At 41.3% G+C, this 18,401-nt stretch overlaps 1 protein-coding gene across 6 annotated transcripts in view; it reads left to right on the forward strand.

Moving 5' to 3' along the window:
• LOC115777632 (syntaxin-binding protein 4) overlaps positions 1–18,401 on the forward strand; it is a 142,980-nt gene that overhangs the window by 65,083 nt on the left and 59,496 nt on the right. For 5 of the 6 annotated variants that reach the window (XM_030725555.1, XM_030725556.1, XM_030725557.1 and 2 more), the window contains exon 3: positions 7,802–7,897. In XM_030725555.1, the coding sequence (XP_030581415.1) occupies positions 7,802–7,897 (96 nt within the window). Of the gene's footprint in view, positions 1–1,879; positions 1,897–7,801; positions 7,898–18,401 lie in introns of those variants that run through there. The other variant, XM_030725560.1, reaches the window with a different exon arrangement.

Genomic DNA, 18,401 nt, shown 5'->3' on the forward strand with positions numbered 1-18,401 from the left:
TGATGTGTGTCATCTGGCTTCATTGATAGGTAAAGCTGAGTATCATCTGCATAACAATGAAAATTATGTAATGCTTTCTAATAATACTGCCTAAGGGAAGCATGTATAATGTAAATACTTACTTTTTACTTTATTCAGTTTTAAAGCACTTTAAAAACAGAAACTGCAACAAAGTGCTGTACAATAAAATAAGAAAAACACCAAGAGCAGAAACAAAAACAATAAAAACAGACAATAAGAATCTCAATGTGTATTAAAAGTCAAAGAATAAAAATGGATCTTAAGAAGGGTTTTAAAGGCTGACAGTGAAGGAGCACTCCTAATGTGTAATGGCAGATCATTCCATAACTTAGGGGCAACAATACTAAAAGCTCTATCTCCTCTGTGCTTCAATTTTGACCTCGGTACCTCTAGGAACAGCTGATCAGCTGATCTGAGGCAACGAGTTGGGCGATATGGATTAAGTAGCTCAGAAAGATAGGATGGAGCCAGCTCATGCAAACATTTAAATACAAGTAAAAGAATCTTAAACTGAATTCTAAAACGTACAGGCAGCCAATGTAGAGAAGCCAGGATAGGAGTAACATGCTCGCTCCTCCTAACCCCAGTCAGAAGCCGAGCAGCACCATTCTGAACTAACTGGAGGTGCTTGAGGGAGGACTGACTAATTCCAAAGTAAAGAGCATTACAATAATCAAGCCTAGTTGTAATAAAGGCATGAATCACCATTTCAAAATGCTGCTTTTAAAGAATTGGCTTAACCATTTGTGCTTTTTATTAACAAAAAAACGGTACAAAAATAAAGCCTTGCGTCAACTTTATCTGTAGTGTTCAAGTAGAAAAGGATTTTTGGCTTCCAGAATGCAAAGTAGATGAAATGGAAATCACAGCAAAAATAAAATTGGTCCTAGCACAGAACCCTGTGGAACTCCATAATTAACCTTAGTGTGTGAAGAAGACTCCCCATTTACATGAACAAATTGGAGTCTATGAGATAAATATGATTCAAACCACTGCAGTGCAGTACCTTTAATACCTATAGTATGCTCTAATCTCTGTAATAAAATGTTATGGTCAACAGTATCAAAGCTGCACTGAGGTCCAACAGGACAAGAACAGAGATGAGTCCACTGTCAGAGGCTGTAAGAAGATCATTTGTAACCTTCACTAATGCTGTTTCTGTACTGTGATGAATTCTGAAACCTGACTGAAACTCTTCAAATAAACCGTTCCTCTGCAGATGATCAGTTAGCTGTTTTACAACTACTCTTTCAAGAGTCTTTGAGAGAAGAGGAAGGTTGGAGATTGGCCTATAATTAGCTAAGACAGCTGGGTCAGTGATGGCTTTTTAAGTAGCGGTTTAATTACAGCCACCTTGAAGGTCTGTGGTACATAGCCAACTAATAAAGACTGATTGATCATTTTTAAGATGGAAGCATCAATTAATGGAAAGACTTGTTTGAACAGTCTAGTAGGAATGGGATCTAATAAACATGTTGCTGGTTTGGAGGAAGTAACTATTGAAGTTAACTCTGAAAGCTCAAACAGAGAGAGTCTAATCAAATACAACAGTACTGAAAGCAGCAGAACATAAAAATCAGTGTTGTCAGTAACGCGTGACTCTAATCTGACCACTTTTTTCAGTAACGAGTAATCTAATGCGTTACTATTTGCAGTCCAGTAATCAGATTAAAGTTACTTATCCAAGTCACCGTGTGTTACTGTTATTGTCATTTTCCTTAGAAAAAAAGATATATATTTGCTTTCTTCTTGAGTTTCAGGGAGTGGCGTCTGGCGGGTGCGATAATTAAGTCCTGTTTTCAGCATGAGGACAATAATAGCACACAGCAACACCAACTGGCTGACAACATCCACACTCACATTCACACCAAACCAGTAAGTGGGGGAGAGCTGAAGAAGTTGGTTGGGCAGGATGCAGTAGAGGAAATGCTGCCCTTAAACACGGCTGCCACGCCCTCGTTTCGTGGTTGTCATTTTGATGTTGAGGAGGTGGGGGTGCTGCTGGTGTTGTGCCACAAAGTCATGTTTTGGTATTTGCCAAAAAATTATTGCCTGTATTTAAACGGCTGTAAATGACTTGTTGACCTACCTGTATAATCTGTCAAACATGTGTCAAACATACCTCTCATGAATGATATCAGGTCATTTTGAGTGAGAAACAGCATTTCTATCTCAAGGTAGAAGCTGCACTCAGTTTTTGAAAAGTGACTTTTATATATTAAATTTTTATCAAGGTAAAAATTGTCATTGACATTAAATATTTCATTTTAAACAAATCTGACTCAGAAGGCTGCAGAAATCACAATAAATATATCAGGTACAATAACACAGACTCCTAAAGATTGCTGAAAAACAGGTTATTTCTTCATTTTATATATAAGCCCTTCATAAATCACTCTGTTTACCAATATAAGCAAAGACATTACACATAAACATACACAGAAACATCAGGATCACTTTATGGCAGATGATCACTTTTTGGCACAACACCGGCAGCTGTTGAATGTAACTAATAAACTAACTTGTAATCTAACTTAGTTACTTCTAAAATTAAGTAATCCGTAAAGTAACTAATTTACCTTTTAAAGGAGTAAGGAGTAATCAGATTACTTTTTCAAGTTAACTAAGCCATCACTGATGAAGATCTGTCTTTGAGATGGTTATGAATAATTTTTTCTCTAATGTCTAAAATTGTATTTGTAAAGAAATCCATGAAGTCACTGCTAGTTAAAGTGAAAGGAATACTCGGCTCTACAGAGCTCTGACTCTTTGTCAGCCTGGCTACAGTGCTGAAAACAAACCTGGGGTTGTTCTTATTTTCTTCAATTAATGATGAGTAGTAAGATGTCCTAGCTTTACGGAGGGCTTTTTTATAGAGCAACAAACTCTTTTTCCAGGCTAAATGAGCCTCTTCTAATTTAGTGAGACGCCATTCCCTCTCCAGGTTACAGGTGAACAGACTGAAGGTCCAGCTGCATCTCTCAGGTCCTGCGTCAGGTCTTTGCTGGATCTTTACCTGTTTCTTAAGGACATGACTTTCAGATACTGTTTATCTGCTGGAGATAGTTTTTAGGTTTGCCACTTCGTTTGTTCTCCACAGTTTCCTTTATTCTTTTATTTTTTTATTTTTAAAGGTTCACTGCACACTGTACCAAGATATGCTAAGTTTTCAGCTAATAGTTCTTTGGGAATCATGTTGTTGTTGTCAGACTGTTATTTTGGACATTTTTCAAAGATTCACCTAAAGAAACTGGAACCAATTAAAGCCCACAGATACAATTTAAAATTGGGTCTTTGCTAAGTTGTCTGTTATGTGTGGACACAACACTGGTTCATCCCTTGATTTAGGTGCTTTTTATGCTTTAATGATTCAGAGTTCAGTGTTAATGTTTCGACAAACAAAAGAAAAAAATGCTGCTGTGAAAATAGTCAGGTACAAGGACTGGACTGAAAATGAGTGAAAAAGCAGCCAATGACCAAAGAAACACTTTGAAAGACCTTCAGAAAGCTGCACAACTGCTGCTCAAGAGCACTTTAAAATTACAAGAAAGCTAGGTCAGGAACACACTCGAAGATGTAGGTGTATCACTGGCAAAGTCTACAATCAAGAGACATCTTCAAGAATACAAACAAGGTGCAAACCACTGGTTACAGTCAGAACAGGAAGGCCAGATTAGACTTTGACAGAAAACATCTAAAAAAGACTTCACAGTTCTAGAAAAAAAAACCTTTGGATTGATGAAACCAAGAAGGAATAGAGAGAAGGAGAGAAACAGCTCATGATCCAAAGTATACAACATCGTCTGTCAAACATGGTGGAGGCATCTGTGGCTGCCAGGGGAACCATGACACTAGGGTTTACTGATGATGTGAGTGCTGATGGAAGCAGCAGGATGAAGTGTGAAGTATACAGGGTCATACTCTCTGCCCAGATTCAGCCACATGCTGCAAAACTGATTGGACAGAGCTTCACACTGCAAATGAATACTGACTGAACCAAACTGCAAAAGCAACCCAAGAGTTTCTCAAGGCAAAGAAATGGGATATTCTTTACCAACCTTATCTCAGCCCAGCAGAGCAGCTTTTCAGTTATTAAACACACAGCTGAAGACAGAGAGACCCACAATCAAGCAGGACCTGAAGGCCTGGCAGAGCATCTCAGGGGAGGAGAAACAGCCTCTGGTAATGCCATTGGGTTCTAGACTTCAAGCAGTGAATGACTTAAAAGGATTTTTATCCAAATATTTAAAAATAAAATAAAATTATATAATGTAAGGTCTTCCTTAGTGTACACGTGGAGCTTTCAGCAGGGGGAAGTTCTGCTGTGTACACTGCATTAAACACTCCTCGTGTCCCACACTGAGGACGGCACGTTTGAATCTCTCTTAGTGCAGCTGAAAGCAGCACAGCCTCAGCCTGTGGGCAGAAAACAGCGTTAGCGGGAAAATCACCTCTGTCGTGGTTAATTTTGTTGACATGTTGTAGAATCTGCAGCATGTGCTTTAAAGAAGTGTGTTTTCATAGCTCAGATGTGCTTGTGTTATCTCGAGGATAATAAACCATTCTAAGAACCTTTTTAATCACATTGATTTACGTCACGTTATTTACAAGGTCTTAAAGTATTATCTTGTATAATAAATATGCCCTTGACTCATTATGAACAGGAAACTAAATGTGAAGCTGAATAAGAACAAGTCTTTCATATTTGCTCCAGCTGCATGTTTTTCTGATTTGATGTAGGTGAGGGGAGGAGACTGCTTTGAAAAGAAAAAGAATCTGTTTTCCTCAGAGAAGAGTACAAAAGGAGCGAGGACTGAGACGAGGAACTTGAAAACCCGCTGTTCCACCAGGCGATAATTAACTCGAGCCCTTCACTCCAGACCCAATTAGTCTCAGCGTTGTGCGTTGGCTCCAACAGGCCAGTGGTAGCCTTGAGCTAAAGAAGCTCTGATTTTAGGGTTAAATCTCAACTCAGCTCAACTTTACTGTCAGTTGCTGCTGAATGTACAGGACAGATGAAGAACTGAAATTTCCCACAACCCACAGTGTGCAAAAAGAACATGTATAATATGCAAAATATACACAATATATACAAAATATACAAACCTACTGTAGTCTCTATAAATGCAGTGGTGAGAGATCTGTGTGGAGGAATCAGACAGAGATGTAGAAGATTTGTGAGTAAAGTTTTCATGAAACACATTTTTTTGTCATTGATTCAGTTTAAGTCACTGTTTCTGTCTGCTAGCTAAATAAATAGGCCACCTTATTCAGAAAATAACAGGATGCTATTATATTAATGCAGTTAGGTCCAAATGTTTTCAAACACTGACACTTTTTTTTTGTAGTTTTGCCTCGTACCCCACCACAGTGGCTTTTAAACTGCACACTTTTAGCTTTAATTCATAAAATTCAAAAATCTCATTAATTGTTTTAGGAATTACAGCTGTTTTAAAATGATGTTAGTTTCTACTTTTGAGACTTTGAAAATGGGGGACTTTGCACAAAAGTGACCACATCTCATAAACAGTTAATGCAATACCTTTGCTAAAGCCACTGAATCACACCGGAGTCAGCACTGCAGGTTCGCTGAGCCGGTCGTCACTACGAGAACTGAGAAAATCTCCAGTATGGGTAGAAAATTCATGTGAGTTCTAACATAAAAATTCAAATCAACATAATTTAAAAATCAACTCAAATAATCTTCAGTCTAAAACTGAGATGGCAGCTACTCAGATCTGCTAAGTTCAAAAATATCAAAATCATTTACCGTTTACAGATAACAGCAGGGAGGAAATCAATAACTAACTGTGGCTGCAGTAACACTCATTAGTCAAATATAAAAATGGCCTTTAAACAGAGCTGTGGAGTTATTATAAACTGTGAAACAGCACATTTACTGAGTGTTTCTGGCCCTGTGGGGAAGAGCGGTTTCATCATAAATGTAATAAATTAAACATGTTTTCATGTTCACATTCTTATAATCTCATAATAGTTATGAGGCATAATTCTGGAAGTCATAAAAATAAAAAACTTTCAGAAGAGTTGATGATTTAGCAAACTTAACTCATGTTGGAAGCTTTTAGCTTAGTTTGGCTCATTAAATAATGACATTGTGTCATGTGTTGTGTTGCTGTTCTCAGGTTGCATTCACATCATTTCAGAACCTGCTGAGGACCAGATGATATTTTATTATGTCCTGATATGTCAAACCTAAGAGCGGAAAGAGGTCGTATGTTACTTTTCACATGACTGTATACTGTACGCACTACAGGGTTTTCTTTGTAATGGTGGTTTGGAAAAATGCATTCTGGGAAACAGAGTTCTTTCCTGTGCTGTATCCACTGGAACCACCCAATTTGACCCATCACAAGTCCTCCTGTTCATAAATCCTCACTTCAGCTGTTAATGCACAGCTATGTTAGTATCTCATTCAAAGGAAGACTAGATTTGATGAGAAGTGGCAGTGCTGCCAATCCAGCCCAGCAAGCCTTTGTCCACAGTTTATCAGGCGTGGAAAACGATGAGCTGAGCTTCTGTGACACCCCAAACCTCAATGATCAGTACCAGGGTCCTTTCCTGCTGTAGTTTGTCTGTTTCAGGGAGAGATTTATGAGGAAATCCTAAAGCCAGCACTGCTGTTGTTTTACTTATGTAGAGTCAGTTGTTCGCTAAAGTAGCTGGACCTGCTGTTTTTTCAGTTGTACCTGACTAAAGTAAAATACATTAAGTAAATATATTTTAAATGATATTCACATAAATCCCGTTTTAAAATCTTTCACAGTCGTTGAGCACTGATAATTACTGCTGCTTGAAGGTATGAAATGACCACAGATCTGACCCTCCCGGTCCTCAGCTGTCAGCAGATACAGTAATATGACAGCTGCCAACCAGTGACCTTGTCCTGATTCCCCTGAGGTCATGATTTCCAAAATCCCATCTGTACACAGTTATCATTATTAACTTATGGACGCTTCCCTTTGGAATGTTTCTTCTTCTTCCTGTGGAAATGGTGTGAAATAGCAATGTAGTGGTGCAGTGCTGACTTAGTGTATGGAGGACATAAGAACTAAGTAAGAGTGCATTGAAGCTTGCCATGAGGACCTCCTCCTGTGCCTGGTGGTTGCAGTGGCAAAGGTTTCAGAAATGGGAAAACATTGGGTGGGATATTTGTTCAAATGGCACCTGTGTGGCATTTGTATTTTCCAAATTAGTCTCGTGAAAATACTGAAATGACAACAGCTATGTGGCAGCATGTCATAGTTTTAGACTATGGAAAGCAAGCTTCTCGTTTTCTCTTCTTTACTGATTGGGCTATCTGAGCAATGAGTCCTGACTGGATGAGTCTAAATGTGATGAGTCTAAGCAGCTGGGTTTGTTGCACAAATTAAACCATGTTATAGTTAATAGTTATAGTAAATCTGAAGCACTCTGCCAGAGGACATTAGCCTCGGTGTACTTGGTGAAAGTCTAGTGTTTGAGCAGATTTTCTGGTCAGTTAGGAATCTGGGAATTAATGTGTTCACTTTGAGGAATTGTTTCCAGGTAGTAGCACCTGATCCCAAACCAGTATTGTGCTGTCACCACCACATGCTAAGACAACACAGTCATTTTAAGCATTACAAAGCATGTGTCCAGATGAAATGTCTTATTAAACTGAAGCATGCTTCCATTTTCTGTGACTGGAGTGCAAAAAAAAAAAGAAATCATAATAATTAAGAAAAAAAAAAATCACTGGAAAACCCATAAAGCACAGATTTCTTCCTCTCTCTCTCTACAGGAATTAAAGTGATAGGTGGAGTGAAGGAGCTAACTGGAGAGGAGTTTGGAGTCTATGTCAAACGGATTTTACCAGGTGGCCTTGCTTCAACCGATGGTAAGTGAAGTTTGTAAGCAAGTTTTCTTTAATTACTTTAAATTGATTTGTTATTTACCGAAGAACAAATTCTTCCGGTCAGAGTATTCTCAGAACAGCCCAGTCTGACAGCCAAATGTGGAACAGCTACTGTGACCCCAGCACAGAAGGCAGGAAACATGTCTGATGGATTCAGCCTGAGTTTGGACTAAAAGGAAAGGTTATTAGTGGAGATTTCCATTCTCCATTTTACAGGAGCACCTTGAACACCTTGAACATGCAACTTATTTGGTAAACGTTCCCGTTTATGAAGAACGTCATGTGAATGTCTCTAAAAAAGTCCACAGTGTGGAAATGAATGTTGACACAGTGGTCAGACTGCAGAGTATTTTTGGAGCTTTTCTCCTGTGAGTATGAAAACATGAATAATACACACCATAAGATTGCCATGGCCCACTTTCTGTGTGCCATAAATGATGGATATAAAACAAAGAGAACAGAGAACTGCTGGAAAGAGGTTGTAAGTTGCTTTTTGTAATTAAAAATCACAGACGAACACAGACTGAGCTACAGGAGTTTTGTTACAGCTCTTACAACTTGACAGACGCTTGACTTTGATAAGCCCACATTGTTCCTGTCTCCTTTAGCTGCTTCTATACACATCAAAGGGCTTTGCTGTATCACTGCAGTGTTAACCTGCACCTGACCCACCAAGTCAGAAGAGCTAAACTGACATCTCATCTTTTCATGAAGTAGCTCACATCCAGCACTCCTCAGTAAGATTTTCATGTTAATTCCAAGTGGGTACACACAAAAACTTGCAGGATGTTGTTATTTAAGTCACAACAGGGTCTCATATTATTTTAGAGCTGAGGTAGGCAGCATGATTGGCATCACTAGAAAAAAAACTATCATAGCCTTTTAGCACATTTCAACATATCAGGCCTTTAGCTAACCACAGGTTCTTTCATGCAGTGGTACAGTGAGTTCAGCAGAAGACTTCATTCTGAAGCCAGAAGTCAGTATTGACTTATTTTATGAGGGAGAGGCTTAGAACAGAGAGCAGAGAGCTGCAGGTGGTGGTCAAAGTCAAAGGTGACCTCATATCTATCCGGTTCTTCCTAATGGAGTAATAACATCTTGGACAAACCATAACTGGACTCAAGGATGGCGTGAATGTAATTCAAATTTTTACAAGAATTTACTAGTTATGACAACATTTCACACAAATATCTCATGGCATAAAATGATTTAATGTTGACATTCCAAAAGATCCAAAAGCCGCTGGAGGCACATAACAACAAGATGACAATCCAGTTGTTACGTGATGACGAAGAATTCCATTTCCAGGTTCAAACTGTCACGTGATCAATATGCCGCAGTGCTGTGTCCCTGTTTGTTTTAACCATAGACATATATACGTAGACCATGATCAGGCCCTCGCATCCAGGCACACATCAAGGCGGAGCATACTTGGGTGTTGTGTCATTCACCGACTGAATGCCTCTATTGCCTGTTAGGGGCAGATATTAATTACATGTTTGCATATAACGTTCGGTTTGATTCTGTAGGGGATGCTATTGCACCAATGGCCACTTTTTATACATTTATGCATTTAGGCTTGGTAAGGGGTCATTCACAATTATCAACATTTTCCAAAGCGTACAAAGAGTACTCTTTTTCAGACCCCCCTCCTCAAAGTTAATTTCACCTGGTTCTTTGGTATTTTAATGTAATAGGAAGTATTAAAAACACATCCTGGTGTTGAAAAATTCTGTAAATCTTGGTATCAGATATACTCTTTCATATCTATTAAAACATTGTGTTGTTGCACCAATAAAAATCCATCCATTCTCTTCCGTTTATCCTTTTCAGGGTCACAGGAGGGTTGGGTACACCCTTAACATATATACCTATATATTAGAATTTATAGGGCACAATAAACTGATTTTAATTTGAATGTGAATGTGTACTGCACCGCATGTGCGCAAAATGTACATGCCACCACACTGTACACAGTGGAGCGATTTGTCATCTGAATAGCTGGTCTTGTGCCAAAAAGTGATTTCCAGTATTGGCCACGACCTGTGCGCTAACCCGTTTTCCATGTTGCCAATAACACATTGATCAGTGATCAGCGGATAAAAACAGCAGTCAGCACTTTTTACAGTGACATTTAACCTAGTCTGACCCCAAAAAATGGCCAAATGAAAAGTGGAAAACAGGGTGGGAGACAAAGGACCTGATCGCTGACATTAGTCTCTTTTCTTTGCCTGTGATGTGTGGGAAAAATAGCAGATTGGTGAGACAGATGCGGGAGAAGATGCAGAGGGAGACCTGCACAGGTGAGCAGACAGTGCGTCACTGCGTCACACAGCAGGAAAAGCTGCGCAGCAAAGTCCTGAAGACACAACACGAGCATAGTAACACAGACATATAGGCAAAGGTTTAAGTCACCGGAGGAAATAGCTTCTGAATTTGGTGACATGCCTCATGCACAGGTGTGATGAACTACCTGAGGAAATCTGTCAACTTCATGAAAAGTAAAGTAAAAGGCTAAGGGGCTCGACACACGGGGAGCGACGTCGCTCGCTCTCCATTCATTTCCTATGGAGCTTGTGCGATGAGGCGACAATCGCTTGCCCTCCTCCAGCTAAGCGACATTCGTGCATGTGAAATTTCGAGCTCATACACGTAGGCGTGCACACGCGACCAGGCGACGCGACACAACAAAGTTGAAAAATGTTCTACTTTTGTCGCTGTCGCGTGGCACTAAACCAATCAGCGAGGGTTTCATTGACTGACCAATGAGCGGAGAGTATGCTACACACTGCAGTCTGCAACCACTTTCAGCAGGAAGGAAAGCATCGTTTTAGCTGTGTTTGATAATCAGGGCTCCAGGATGAAAGGTGGCTGTGTGAGAAGCATCCAGCTTCAGGGATAGGACCGCGTAATTACGCGTGTCTCCACCGCTGTGTTTGCAGCTGCGCCTTTTGCTGGTAAACTGGACACAGTGCGCAGTTTAAGCAGCTTTTTTCTGGCCGTGAAGCGCAGAAATTCAGTTTTTACCTGAAAAATTTGCAAATTTTCATCAGCTTGAAATATATTCATTTTTCATGATATTAATTTTAAAGAAAAATATAATTTTATTTAATGTGTTGAGGAAAAAGTTGGTGTGTTCTGGCCATTCAAATTATTTTTAATCCTGTTTGGCCCGTGACTCAGACTGTGGCTTCAATTTTGGCCGTCCTGTGACTGAGTTAGACATCCCTGGATTCAAGTAATGGAGGTGGTGGGCATGAACAAAAATAGATGGGATGCAGCAATATTACTGATAGGTTTCAGCACAATAGGCAGACATGTCATACATTTTGGATGACTGACGGAACATCCATTAACCTTCTCTGTCTAGATTCGTCTCATCAACGAAAACTCACAGATGTCATCATTGTCTCGTTATTGTCATGAAAAAAAGGGTCGTCAATGAAATAATTTTGTCATCGTTAACGAAAACAACACTGATCCACTGTGTTGGCTGATATGCAACTATAGCAACAAAACACATACATATACAAGAGAACAGCTTTTGAATAGCTGTCCACTGTAGAGACCACTATGCATGAAAGGATTAAATTATTTTTGCAAGATAATAATTTATCTGATCTGATCTGATCTGATCTCGATTGGTGTTTTGTTATTGGACTTTTATGCAAAACTCAGTTTGTCCATAACGAACACCATATTTGAACATAAGAACGTCCATAAGTACATGTTGCACCAGGACACCCTAGGTCGCAGGTCGATGATCGATTTTGTAATGGTATCATCAGATTTGCAGCTGTATGTTCTGGACACTCAGGTGAAGAGAGGAGCTGAGCTGTCAAAGGCTCACCACCTGGTGGTGAGTTGGATCAGGTGGCAGGGAGGATGCTGGACAGACCCGGTGTGCCTAAACAGATTGTGGGGGTGTGCTGGGCATGCCTGGAAGAGGCCTCAACCTGCAAGATCTTCAACTCCCACCTCCAGCCGAACTTCGACAGCATTCCGAGGGAGGCTGAGGACGTTCCATACCTCCATTGTTGAGGCTGCTGCTCTGAGCTGTGGCTGCAAAGTGGTTGGTGCCTGTCATGGTAATCTCTGAACCAGATGGTGGTCACTGGAATTGAAGTGAGCCATCAAGCTGAAGGAGTCCTATCAGGCTTGGTTAGCCTGTGGGTGTCCAGAGGCAGCTGACAGGTACCTCCTCCTCCTGGGTGTGGGAGGAGTTCGGTGAGGCCATGGAAAAAGACTTTCGGATGGCCTCAAAGTGACTCTGGCAAACCGTCAGGCAACTTAGGAGGGGAAAGCAGTGCTCTACTCACATGGTCTATAGTGTGGGTGGGGCACTACTGACTTCAACTGAGGCTATAGTTGGACGGTGGAAGGAATACTTTGAGGACCTCCTTAATCCCACTGACACGCCTTCTGTAGTGGAAGCAGAGTCTGGGGTCGAGGGGGATGACTTGAACATCACGGGGGGTGAGGTCACTGGGGTGGTTAAACAACTCCCTGGTGGCAGGGCCCCTGGGGTGGACAAGATTTGCCCTGTGTTCCTGAAGGCTCTGGATGTTGTAGGGCTGTCTTTGTTGACACGCCTCTGCAACATCACATGGAGATTGGTGGCGTGCCACTGGATTGTCAGACTGGGGTGGTGGTCCCCATCTTCAAGAAGGGAGACCGGAGGGTGTGCTCCAACTATTGGGGAATCACACTCCTCAGTCTCCCCGGCAGAGTCTATGCCAGGATACTGGAAAGGAGGGTCCGTCCATTAGTTGAACCTCAAATTCAAGAGGGACAATGCGGTTTTCTTCTTGGTTGGGGAATGTTAGACCAGCTCTTCATGCTCTTGAGGATATTCAAGTGTGCGTGGGAGTTTGCCCATCCAGTCTTTTATGGACTTGGAGGAGGCATTAGACCACGTCCCTCAGGTCATCCTGTGGGAGTATGGGGTGTCTGGCCCGTTGTTGGGAGCCATTCAGTCCCTGTACAACCACAGTGAGAGTTTGGTCTGTATTGCCGGCAATAAGTTGGACTCGTTTCCAGTAGATGTTGGACTTCGTCAGGGCTGCACTTTGTCACCGATTCTGTTCATAATTTTTATGGACAGAATTTCTAGGTGTAGCCAAGTGGTGGAAGGCTTCCGCCTTGGTGGCCCCAGAGTCTCAGCTCTGCTTTTTGCGGGTGATGTGGCCTTGTTTGGTTCATCAGGTGGTGGCCTCCAGCTCGCAGTGGAATGGTTTGCAGCCAAGTGTGAAGCAGCTGTCATGAGAATCAGCACCTCTAAGTCTCAGGCCATGGTCCTAAACTGGAAAAGGGTGGAGTGCCCACTCTGGCTCAGGGACGAGTTGTTGTCCCAGGTGAAGGAGTTCAAGTATCTTGGGGTCTTGTTCACGAGAAGGGAGATTGACAGACGGATTTGGGCTGCGTCTGTAGTGATGCAGACGCTGCACCTGTAATGATGAAGAGGAAGCTGAGCGTGAAAGCAAAGCTGTCGATTTACCAGTCAATCTACGCCCCTACTCTCACCTATGTTCATGAGCTTTGGGTAATAACCAAAATAATGAGATCGCGAATATAAGCGGCAGAAATGAGCTTCCTCCATAGGGCGGCTGGCCTCTCCCTTTGAGATAGGGCGAGGAGTGCAGCAATTTTTTACCCTTGAGCCAGTTTGTCAGGTACATGTTGAATACTACTTGGCACTTGGCATGTCTTTGCTGTAGTAATCTGTTATTGGTGAACGAGCCGCCTCTAAGAGACAATTCTTTGTAGTGACCAAGAATAGCCAACTCAGGGAGAGCCAAACCTACAGCCACTCCTGCTCAACTCTGCTGAGAATCCATGCCTGCAGGGGTGGGACTTTATTTTGCAATGACTGAGTAGGATCATACCATTTTGTGAAAGTAGCAAGAGGGCAGATGGTCTGAAGACAGCGGGTGTGTCCCAGTCCAGGAGCTGCATCCTTTGTAGGCAGCGGCCTTCCCAGTCTATGCAGGCCACAGACTGTGATAACCACAAAGACCAGAAGTGAGCAGCTGTTAAATGGGATGGTTTAGCCTTCAAATCTGCATCGCCAGCCATTCCCCACCCTTACCTCAGCATAGCTCCTGTCGGCTAGCAACTGTGACAACCCAAAACACAGCTGTGGAATTTTAACATTGTTAAATGGAGCCTGAACTTTTGCTCTTTTTTTTTTTTGGTTTATTTAATCCTCAAGGAAGTGAAGCATCATCTCAGGTACGTCAAGGAATAAAGATGAGCGAATGATTAATTTCCAAATATACTGACAGTGTTCCAGTAAGACCTTAAAGTTAAAAAAAAATTATCCAGTTATGAAGCTTAACTTTAATCTCAGTCAAACCAACTTGCTCAGGAACAAATGAAACACCTGTTAGAGATCACCTGAGTGGATTATATCTGTGTTTAACTTCCACTCAGTGGCTAAAGCCAACGTGGGTTTTAAAGATGATGTGTTAGGGGTCAGGTGTTCTCTCCGGGTATAGTGAGCCTCGACAGCTGGCGAACAGATATCTCTGAAACTGCCGTAGCACTTAAGCAATATCCTCATAAATCAAACAGATATTTGAGGTTTACACATCTACATCCTCACCTAAAAACATTGTAAAAGTTTATTTTATATCACAGAAACATAATATTTCAAACTTTTGGCTGCTCTCCTCTGCCATTGCAGGCTTCAGTCCACAATGAATCATGGATTAGAGTAGCCCACAAAGGATACACCTGACATGCCCTTCAAATCCGGGGAAAAGAAGGTTGCCTGGCTGTGATGTAATCGGCCTTAAAATGCAGCCTTAGAAGGATGCAGCCCCTGAATTGGGACACACCCATCAAGTATAGTGGTACAGGCCAGTTACACAGAGTGACAGGCCTTTATTGAATCAATTTGTTCACTGTGGTTCTGTGTTCATTTAAAGTTTTGATTACAATTTTAAATGAAAAAAAAGCCCAAAAATAAGACTTTTATGAAAATGCTAAATAAAAAAAAATTGCTTACCAACACACAAACCATTCATAATTGCTAAATTAGGCTAAAATATAAAGTGTGTGCTGAGTGATACTAAATGAAGAGCCAGTTGGAATTAGAGCCAGCTCTTCTAAGGGAGCCAAGTCAAAAGAGCTGAATCTTTGACAGAGCCGGACATCCCATCACTACTTTACTGGAGTATGGTATTACTGACCAGCTACATGCCCTACACTGCTCGTTTAATCTGTTATGGAAAAAATGCTTTTTTATTTTTACTGTCTGTGTGTTCGACCTGCAGACACTTCATTATATGATGCTTTCAGTGTGAAGCTTTTTCATTTTTGTTTTACTCTAAGTGTGTCACCAATATATATAAGAGGAATACATTGCTTTCTAAAAAGAGCTATTTTATCTCTTTTTTTCATCTCTACACATGTAGGATTTACTGACTAGGAAATTTACTGTGCATAGTTTCCAACACTGCTGCATCTCATCACAGAGATTGTTCCTCATGATGTGACCAAATATCTGACTTCAGTCGCTACATGTAGAACTTGAGCTCTCAAACAGAATGAAGGAAAAACGTTCCCAGTCCTATAGTGATCTGTGGCTGCAGGGATCATTATTGCACTCTGTTCAGAGTTAAATTCAAACCATAAGTTGATCAGACCCTGAGCTGTTGCTGCTTGCTGGCACTATAAGAAGACAGAACAACTAAATTGTCAGCATAGATCATAATAATTAATAAGGCTCCCATCATACATCCAGTTGTTTAATGTTTTACAAAAATCATCCATGTACAAACTGAAGAGAACAGTTGACACTATCCTACCTTGTTGAACCCCATTGGTTACTAAAAAAGGGTGTAGATGTCTTTGACTACTTGTACCAACAGAGCAGTTAACATTAAGTCAGGTAGAAGCCATGTATTAAGAAAGGCCTAGTGCAACTACTGCTGAGTTTCTTTTGCTGGCACACTTCAGATGTTCTGCTGTCATCCTGTCAAGGACACATGCTTTGTTTACTGCCAGTTTCTCATCAGCATATCACACTTCATCCAGCTTAATAACCACCCCCTGAAAGGTCTCTTCTACTGTTAACAACCTTTTGGCCATAGAGTTTGAGGAGAATATGTAGTCTTAAACAGAAGTCCCCAGTACACTGAAGGACTTTGGGAGCGCTTCTTTGGATGTTGACTGCCTTTGGTTCTGTTCTCAGTCAAGATGATCCCACACTGCTTCAATAATGTTGAGGTCCAGGCTATTGATGGATTATTGGTGGACTATTGACTATTGAGAACAACGGCTCAAGACCACTTTAAGAATTACAAGAAAGTCTGGCTACTTGGAAGCAAAATATACTGATGACTAATTTCGTGGCCAGGTGAGGACTGTTGCTCAAGAACTATTGCTCAACTCTGGCTCTTTGAATCAACATATAATGAATAAGGAGTGGCTCAATACTTTGAAAAGTACTGTGTGATTTTTATTTACAGAATAACACAATCATGAGTGTCAGATACACAAAGTGATCTGCTCATCTAAACTTGACTCTTGTTCGGTGATGTTTATTGGATTGCATCATGGTCATGAGTCTAGAACCCATTCATCAAATTCTGTTTTTGATTCTTAGTTTAGTTACCTGAGTCTTGTGCATCGTTTACATAGTTATATTTTGATTCCCTCAGTGTGCCTACCTCCTCATGTGTCAAGTCTGCATTTCTGTGTTCCTGTTTATTCACTTCCTGTTTTACTTTGACAGTCTGTTGTATCTTGTATTCTGTATTCAGTTCTGATTCCTTTGTCAGACTCTGTTCAGCTGTGCTCCCTGTTGTGTCCCAATTCTCTGATTGTTCTGATGTGTTTTTATTGTCTGCATTTCCCTTAGTTCTCTGTGGCTTACTTGTTGTCGGCTCCTGCCCACTGTGTGCTCCCCTGTCCGTTTGTCAGCTCAAGTGAGTTTAGTCATTTGTTTTGCTGGCCCCATCCAGATCTGTCCCGAGTTTCCAGCAAATAAAACTGATGTTAAATTCCATCCTGTCCTGAATCCTGCTCTGGGGTCCACAAACCTGTCTGCCGCAGTGTAGTACATGACAGATTGGTTGAAGACTGAAGAAACAAGACAAATTGGGAATTTAATGTATTAATTTAACAAACAGGGGCCTCAGTAGCATGTGGAAGAACCATACACAGCCACAAAAGCCTGGCATGCCCTCCTCATGCTGGTCACTAGCTTGCTCACACACTGCTGTGAGATGGCATCCTGTTCTTCAGCCAGCATTTGTCCAAAGTCATCCATGTGGCTGTGTTAGTCACTCTGGCTTGAAGCTACCCACAAGTGTTCAGTGGGGTTGAGGTCAGTACTGCAGCAAAGTTGTTCAATCTGCTCCACTTCCAAATTCTGGAGGTATTGTCTGATGAACCCCGCTCTGTCGGGGATGCATTTGCTCCCAGACTGTGGAGATAGGGGATTGCCGCTGGATGAAGAATCTCATCTTGATATCTCTCTGCATTGAGATTGCCTCCAATGATGAAACACCTGACTGTCAGCACCTGGGGTACCAGAAGCTCAAAACAAGAGTGAGCAGTACAATAAGCTGTTTGACAGTGGCAGAGAAGGTTTGGTCACTTCTTCGTGGGCTCCACCCCTAAATGCATTGTCCTTACAAATGCGACACTATTTAAGGGGAAATAAACAGGATTTCCAGTGGTACAAGATTTATTGAAAAGAAGTGTTGTTACACCAAAGAAATAATCAACCAAACACAAATTTCCTTACTTTTTTACTAAGTTTAGTTGTATGCCATGCCTCACAAATATGTATATGCAGCTATATACCACGAGCAATGCTTTGCTGGAAACAACCACCATATGTTCTTGATAAAATTATATTAAGTATATGAATCTTGTTATGAATTGAATCTTTATCTGAAAAATTGTTTATATGACCCAGAACAACAATGCACATGCACTGCAAGATATTATTAATATCAATCTATCAATTTTCTTCCAGTTCAGGCTCAAGGGGGGATGGAGCCTGTTGCATCTGGAATAGGGTGAGAGATGGGTACACCCTTGAAAGGTTGCCTCTCCTGGTGCCAGTCTGCTATTGCTAGTATTCGGGGTGTGCAATATCATATTGTCCATGATAATATCAGTATAAATTTTTATGTGACATGACCCCAACAAGATATCCCAAGAGGCGTGGTCGAATGCCATCTCCAAGTCCACAAAACACAGGTAAACTGGATGGGCAAACTCCCATGCACACTCGAATATCCTTGAAAGGATAAAAAGCTGGTCCCACTTTACGTGACCAGGACAAAAACCTCTTGAAAAGAAACCTCTTGTTCCTCTTGAATCCAAGGTTTGACAAATAGACGAACTTTCCTTTTCGGCACCATGGCATAGACCTTCCCAGGGAAGGGGGAGGAGTGTGATCCCCAATAGCTGGAGGACACCCTCCAATCCCCCTTCTGGGAACCACCACCCTAGTCTGCCAATC

Source organism: Archocentrus centrarchus, unplaced genomic scaffold (assembly GCF_007364275.1).
Source record: "Archocentrus centrarchus isolate MPI-CPG fArcCen1 unplaced genomic scaffold, fArcCen1 scaffold_58_ctg1, whole genome shotgun sequence".
NCBI lineage: Eukaryota > Metazoa > Chordata > Actinopteri > Cichliformes > Cichlidae > Archocentrus > Archocentrus centrarchus.